Raw genomic sequence first — 7,910 nt, 5'->3', positions numbered from 1 at the left:
GGCGGCTATTCCAGCGCCCAGGGTTTTCATTTTTTTTAAATTTCTTCAATTCTAGACTTCTGGTCTTTTACATCTTCATCGCCCCTGTCCTTGCTTGCGAAAGGACGGAATAGACGTCTCAATGCATTGGATCCCTGCACATTCCGGCATCCATCTCAACGAGGCGGCCAACTCTGCGGCTAAAGCACTCACCCTCCCTGATTCTCCTGAACCAGAGACCATAACAGTCAAAGCCAGGACAACCGCAGCTCGACAAATGCTGACAGCGCTCCCCGCCGCAGAGACCAATGCAGTCGACCCGGCAGTGCCAGAAACCCATGCCAGGAAGATATATGACCCCCTCTCCAGAAAGGATGCCGCGATTGTATCCCAGCTACGAACCGGCCATTGCAGATTAAATACATACCTTAGAAGGGTGAGAGCGGTGCCGTCCGACCTCTGTGAGTGTGGACGCGGGCCAGAGACCATACAACATTACCTTTTCAACTGTGCGATGTGGACACAACATCGAAGAGAACTGGCGGATGCCACCGAGTTCACGCCCAACAGCCTTCCCCGTTTGATGGGCTTTCGACCAGAACAGGAGGAACGTGAGAGTTGGAGACCAGACCTAACGGCAATCAGAGCGCTTATTGGGTTTATCAAGAGCACAGGAAGATTCGCCCGCAAAGATACTGACCTGAACTAGCCTCTAAAAGCACACCCCCTTCTTACGTAGCTCACTCCATCAAGCCCCCGATCTATTGAGAAGTGCTATTCCCAGCCGCGTAGCCGATCAAGAAACCCGGCACTCGAGAAACCTGCCCTCGAGAACAAGTAGACCCTCAGCATTTTAACAATTAACATTTAGGATCATTCCGACTGATCGGAGCTAAAGATAACTGCAGTCACATAAGAGCCTGGTTTTCCCCAATAAAATATGAGTCGTGTGCCCCACTGCCTAAATGTACATTAGAACTTAGCTGTAGCCCTGCATAGCCGCTAGGCTGAAAGGGGAACGGAATAATGCATACATACATACATACATCTTCATCGCCAGTCACTGATCTTTGAGCAGCCACTTCTTTTTAGCATTCAGCTCCTTCTTTTAGTCAGTGTGGCACCCTTGTAATGAGATTGTCCTACGAGTGATTATATTTGCGTATAACCTTATCATTAAAAATTAAATGAATTTTCTGGCTTATAATTCAATGGTGGCGGATGGACAGGCGTACTCAAGGAACATGACCGTGCCTGGATTGATGGCGTTCTGCTGAAGTTCATAGCGGGGTTTTACCTTGGATCATCGCCAGAGATCTGCAAATGCGGTCATCAGCCTGCAGCGGTATGGTAAGATGGACGATGGTTTGTGATTTGGATGGTTGGCGGGCCCACTCTGGTTTGAAACATTACGAGCGTAATACCGAACCAGCATTGATTGATTGATTGATTGATTGATTGGATCAGCTACCCTGACCTCTCCCTCATCGGGATATGCAGGCTACCACTATTACAGCTACTCTCATCTATCCTTTCTAGTCTAATTACATGCACGATCTTAATGCCTCGTCAGGGCCTGTGGCTGATCTACTCTAGTTGTCTCTGCCTTGGAATCTTTCCGAGCTCTCAGCGAAGTCTAGGGTCGCATTGAGGTCTCCCCTACTGATTTTCCATTTCGTCCCATTTACTGTCCAGTTTGGTGGTTTGCCCCCTAGCATCAGTGAGATATTGTTGAACCTGACCCCAATCTTTTGTCGCAGAACCTGGCGTTGTTGCTGCAGTCTCGGGCAGTCTACTAGGACGTGATGGACCGATTCTTTTGCTCCACATTCACATTTGTTGTCGTCAGTGTATTTTATTCGGTTTCGGTATTCATTCAGCCATGAGTGGCCCGTTCTGAGTTGCGCCAGGAGTCTTGCTCGAGGCCTTGGAAGTGTGGCATATAGGCGGCGGGTGTGTTGGCCCGGGAGGGCAGCGTCGATCTTCCGCAGGTGAGTCCCCTTTGCCGTTGAGGACCATTCATCTCTCCACTCCTGTGTGGTGCTGTTGCGGCTGGCTTCCCTAAGGTGTGAGGCCGGCTTTGGGAAACCATGCGTTGGGTTTGGGTTGATTGACTGTTTGGCGAGCTGGTCGGCCATTTCATTTCCCTTGATTCCACTGTGTCCTGGTACCCACTGTAGGCAGAGGTCTACGCCTATGGATTTCAGCTGTTTTGTTGTGTGCAGAATGTTCTGGACTATCTGTCCTCCGACTTGTTTTGAGGAGTTTGCAATGGCTCGAAGAGCGGCACGGGAGTCGCTGAGGATGGTGTATGTGTGGCGCTGGTGGTGGGTCAGTGTCCCCTCACTCGAGTGAGATCTCCATACCAGGTATAGTCCATGGTATATCGCTAGCAGCTCAGCCGTTGTCACATTCCCGTGCTTTTCTCGCCCAACACCAACTTGTATGCCATACCGGATGCGGTATGAATTGTCCATGATCAGCGCTGCTGCTCCAAGCGCCGAGTTCTCCTTTGCGGCATCGGTGAAGACTGCCTTGGTTGGGTTCTCCATTGCTTTCGTGGCTCTCTCGATGGCCCTGGCCCTGTCGGAGTCGAGGTAGATGCCTTTGAGTACTGGTTTCTGCCATGGTTCCGGGGGGCATGGATCGATTGTCTCTATTGGTTCCAGCTCCTCTCTGTGGAACATTCTCATCGTGTCCTCTAGTGGGTAGTAACGTCTGTTTCCATTGCAGGTTGCCCCTGCCATGGCCCTCCTGAGGGGCCCATGTATCGGGTGAGATTGTGGGAGTGTGCGGAGGCCGATGACAACATCCCGGGCTCGCTGTCGCAGCCGGGCGCGTAGGGGGGGGATGTGCGCCTCCATTTCAAGGGTTTGTGTTGCCACCGTTCGGAATGTGGACAGGATCCTGACCAGGGCCGTTCGCTGGACCTTGGTGAGAGCCTTGATTTGTGTGGCTCCCTTTAAGGGGTTGTACCATACTGTGGAAGCGTATGTCAATTTGGGGACTACGCAGGCAGTGTAGAGCTGCCTCATTTGTTCTGGCCGTAGGTGGGACAGGCGTCCGATGGCGACACATGTGTTGGTGGCCCTCTTGACCATATATTGTGTGTGTGTTTTCCAATTTAGTTCCTGGTCAAAGTATACTCCCAGGAGCTTGACCACTGGTGAAGGTGAGATGGTGTGTCCATTCATCGTGATGGACCCCGTTGTTTGGTCTCTTTTTCTTCCAGTGAAATGGATCAGCTCCATCTTCTCGGCCGAGAACCGTGAGCCAGTCCGTCTCGCCCATTCTTCGATTCTAGGGATATCTATCCGTTGGATCTTTTGCAGATTACTTTCTGCGTTTGGTCCGGTTCTCCAGCGGAAATAATCATCTATAAAGGCGGATGCACCTCCGTTGTGGTCTACCGGTTGGTCGACCAGGTCCGAATTGAAGATGGTGAAGAGGATTGGGGAGAGGGGAGATCCTTGAGCAAGGCCAGCGTTAGGAAGCGAGGCTACCTCGGTGCTGAAATCGTCGAATTTTATATTGGCGGACCTGTTTTCCATGAAGCTTTGAACCCATCTGCGCATTATCTGAGGGATTCCCATCTCTCTGAGCCTGGCCTCCAATGTGTCTTTATTTACCCCATTGAAGGCCCCTTTGATATCAAAGGAGACTAGGGTCAGGACCCTACCACGTTTCCGGGCCTGGTCGATGGCGCTGGCCAGGATTAGAAGTGCCTGTTCCGTAGTTCTGCCTGGTCTGGCCCCGAATTGTGCGTTTGGGAGGAGGTTATATTTCTCTGTGTAGTATGTAAGGCGTTTCGCCATCACTCCCTCCAGAACCTTTCCCAGTGTGTTGAGGAGTGAGATCGGGCGGTATGCTCCAGGGGCCGTGTAGTCCGGTTTCCCAGGTTTCCGTAGTACTACAATCACCGCAGTCTTCCATCTTGTTGGGTAGTGTCCCAGTCTGATTGATGCTTCGAAGATCTGATGTATGAGTTTCGACAGGTATTTCCATAGATTCTTCCACACTAATGCTGGGAGACCGTCATTCCCGGGGGCTGATTTGCTTTTGGTCCTCGCCAGTGTTGCCTGGATCTCTTCCTCCGTGATCGGTTCCCAAGGCAGTTCCTCCCGGGTGTGGGTAGGTGGCGCTCTCGGTGAGAATGTAGCTGGAGGAAAGAAGCTGTTCAGTAGTATTTGAGCTTTGTCTTTGTTGTCTGTATGTTCAGTGTCCTCAACCACCAAGGGGGGAATGTTGGCGTAATTGTCTGAGGGGCAGATGTATCCTGCTGCTTTCCAAAGGTGGTTGCCCGCGCTCGCTTTGTCGAGGAATTCTTTCCAGTGTTCTCGCTTGGTTTTCTCTATTGTTCGAGTCCATTCCCTGCGCTTCCGCAGCGCTTCCGTGTGTAGGGCTTGGGTGGCTGGGTGGTCGCTTCCCCACTCAACGCAACTAGCCTGCCACCTCCTTCGGCTTCTGTTGCACTCGGACTGCTGGATTTTCAGGTCTCGGCTGAACCAGCGTTTGGCGTAAGGAGATGGTCTTGCGTGCGGGGTGTGCTTGTCTATTTCTGCTATTGTCGTTGCGATTAATCTGCCAACTATTCCATCCAGCTGAGTTGTTGACTCGATCCGCAGTATAGGGATCGCCTTCTCTACAGCTTTGCCAATCTCTTCCCAGTTCGTTTGGTCGAAAAGCCTTCGTGGCTGGTTTGGATCTTTCTGTTTCAGTTGCAGATCCCATTCTGAGTAAATCGCTAGGTGGTCGGAACCATAGTTGTCTCGGTAGGGATGGCATTTGAGTAACTGATGTGGGACGTTGCTGAGTGTGAGGTCGAGTGTGGAGCATGTGCCTGGGTGGCTCGCTGACCAGTAGGTGACAGTACCAGGTGGGAGACAGCTATGGAGTTCTTGAGCCTGTATGAAGTCCAAGAGGCCCCCGGTGTCTCGGGTTCGTCTTCGGTTCACCTGGATTCCACCCCACATCTGATGATGTCGGTTGAAGTCCCCTGCGATGATCAATGTGGTTGCGGGCGAGAGCCGGATTGTCCGGCTGATTTCGTTTAAGGTCTGGTGTATCGGGTTGTCCGCCGGGTCGAATGGCGGGATGTATGTGGAGAAAATTAAGATCTGGCTTTCTCCTATCTGGAGCTCGATCGCTGTGACATCTGGGCTGTGGCACCGCCTTTGCCGGTATGCCGAGGTTGATATGCGCTTGTTGACATATATTAGACTGCGCCCTGTGGCGTGTGTTTCAGTGCATGATGTTTGAAACACCCTCCAGTGTGGGTGTTGTATTGGTGTTGTATAATATGTGAAGGGGGGTTCTTGTACGAGTAGCACCTCCAGATCTCCAATTTTGCGGTCATTGAGGAGTGCTTCCATGGTCGGACGTTTTTTGTTGGCGTTCAGTTGTAAAATCCGCAGTTTCTGTGTTAACATTGAAGGCTGGTGATATTGGCTCTCGATTTGCACTCTGTTGCTCCTGTCGGGTGGCGTTCTGCGCAGTCTGCGCATTTAGGCGTCGATTCTCGAGGGCAGTTAGCTGTGTTGTGCTCTCACGTGCTGAAACCACATCATAGTCTCTCTTTGCAGTTCCAGGCCAGGTGGCCGAAGGCCAGGCATCTGTGGCATCATTTCTTCTTGATCTGATATGCCTCAATGCTGCCTATATATCGATGTCCAAACACCCATTCCATTGTTTACCGCCCATTCGGCAGCTTCCGCACTATCAAACCATATTCCAAGTGACGCCGACGCGCCCAGGGTGGATTCCTTCTTCTTGAGCCACGCGATTTCTTCTACCTTGTATCCCTTTTGGGCGAGCTCATTTTCCTCTGTTATCTTCTTCATGCTTTGTGGTTTGTCCTCAGTGTCGACTTCATGCGTGGGTGTCCGGTGTACTACCACACCAAATCTGGGTCTGACCAGCTTCGTTTGGTTTCCCAGGTTTCGGAGCCACCCCTCGTTCACGCTGGCAGTGTCCTTGGAGGCTTCATCCCGGAAGCGTATGATGTACCCTGTTTTTGTAGTTCCTACCCCGATGATCTCGACTCCTTCGGTTGACGTGTTCTTGTGAAGGGCCTCTGTCACTCGAGCTTTGACTTCTTCCACTGGGAGGTATCTTGCAAGGGACCCTTCTTCGTTGCATATGGGGTCGGCGGTGGGGGCTGTGCTGATTCGGATGCATAGTGGAGAGTCTTTTTGGTCGCTTTTTGTAGTCGCACGTTCTGCCGTGGATGGAGGGTTTTGGGGGGGGATGTTCGTTTCATTGAGGGAGGCGATAGATGCCCATGTTCGCTGATCTGGTTTGTGCTGGAGCTGGACTTCTAGGGCAGCTATCTCGTCTTTGAGGTTTGCATTTTGTCTGATTAGCTCTTTCTGGTCTGTTTTCAGCTCTTCACAGCATGTTTTGAGGGCTTCAACTGTCTGGCTTTGCTGTGTGATTGTTCCTTTCAGCTCAGCTACCAGCCACGCGATTTCATCAAGCTTGCTTGGGCGTTCATCAGTGTTGCCGGTGAACTCGATACTTGGGGCCCCATTCAGCCGGGCGGCCGTGACAGAGTCGGTTTTTTTTCCGCTTGCGAGTCGGTTTTCGTGTTTTTGGTTGGGTCGCGGGTAGGTATTGTGGCGGACGTAAAGCTTGCGAAAACAGAATTTTCTGCCACCCCCTGAAAAATAGTAGCAAAACACTGCAAAAATAATCAAAATATCCACATATCTCTAGAATCATTCAAATATCATTCAATTCATTCAAATACGCACCTTTATCATCAAATCTGCCAATATCCCCCCCCAGCTCAGCGAATTTACCACCAATGAGATCGTACGCCTTCTAAATGATGGTTATATGCCTGCTCAGATTGCGCGGACCATTGAGTGCAGTCTGGCCACTGTATATCGAATCCAACGAAATATTCGCTGCTTTGGAACTGCTAGAAGTCCTCGTTCAACATGGGGTGTAAAGCCAAAGATCACACCGGATATCTTGTCAGGTTTGGAGGACTTTTTTGAGGCATATCCAACTGCATATCGCGATGAGGCTGTCTGCTTTGTGAAGGATGTCTGCTTTGTGAAGGATGAATTTGATGTTGATATCCACCCTCATTCTTACCTCCATATTCTCCTGATTATAATCCTATAGAGGAGTCATTTCACGCGTTGAAAGAATGGATTAGAAGATACAGATGTCAGTTAGAGAATCAGTTTGATGGGGATTTTGAAGCCTTCTTGCATCATGCAGTTGAGAATTTCATGGGAGAAGAAGATGCAAGAGGATATTTCAGATCTGCTCATATAGGATAGTATTGTAAAATTTAAAAAGATTCAGATTGCAATTCAATTATGATGATATATAATATCTAAGTTTCAAATTCAGAAGCAGAAGCAGTATGAGGTCTGCTGTCATCATTACAAACAGCAGATAAAGACAATTTAATCTCCTTCAACTGTGACTGCCAGATAGGACTCTTTAACCCATTTCTTATTATCGAGAATATACCCATTCCAATATTCAACTGAACCACCTGCTCATTTGTCATTGTCCGTATATGATCCAGTTCAAATCCTTCATTCTGAATAATGCTCTTTGCAGTTAAAAGAGCTTCTGCTCTTCGAGGTCTCTCTGTCATCAACCAGTTGAAGAACTCATCAATAAACAGATCCGCATGTTCACCAAACTGAGGGATTGGACTACTTCGAATAGGAGGCAGGTTCGGATTCGATGGCAGGTTCGGATTCAATGGCAGGTTCGGATTCGATGGCAGGTTCGGATTCGATGGCAGGTTCGGATTCGATGGCAAGTTTGAATTTGATGGCAAGTTTGAATTCGATGACAAGTTTGAATTTTGATGGAAGTTTAGAATTCGATGACAAGTTTGAATTCAGTCCTCCCATGCCTTCCCATTCTTTCATCATATATTTCCTCACCATCCCAATGGTATA

The 7,910-nt window shown here is 49.7% G+C and overlaps 1 protein-coding gene across 1 annotated transcript; it reads right to left on the bottom strand.

Moving 5' to 3' along the window:
• Positions 1-1,571: 1,571 nt before the first annotated feature.
• Positions 1,572-7,862, bottom strand: HCAG_07384 (predicted protein; the record flags this gene model as incomplete). The annotated part of the gene is made up of 7 exons (XM_001537912.1): positions 1,572-2,300; positions 2,346-5,180; positions 5,673-6,637; positions 6,732-6,801; positions 7,081-7,104; positions 7,385-7,577; positions 7,663-7,862. 7 exons carry the CDS (start codon positions 7,860-7,862, stop codon positions 1,572-1,574), a joined length of 5,016 nt encoding a protein of 1,671 aa, XP_001537962.1.
• Between the last annotated feature and the right edge of the window lie 48 nt (positions 7,863-7,910).

Source organism: Histoplasma capsulatum, genomic scaffold, assembly GCF_000149585.1.
Source record: "Histoplasma capsulatum NAm1 scaffold_8 genomic scaffold, whole genome shotgun sequence".
NCBI classification, from domain to species: domain Eukaryota; kingdom Fungi; phylum Ascomycota; class Eurotiomycetes; order Onygenales; family Ajellomycetaceae; genus Histoplasma; species Histoplasma mississippiense.
The sequence above is the reverse complement of the archived record's forward strand: the minus strand, read 5'-3'. Positions and strand labels throughout refer to the sequence as shown.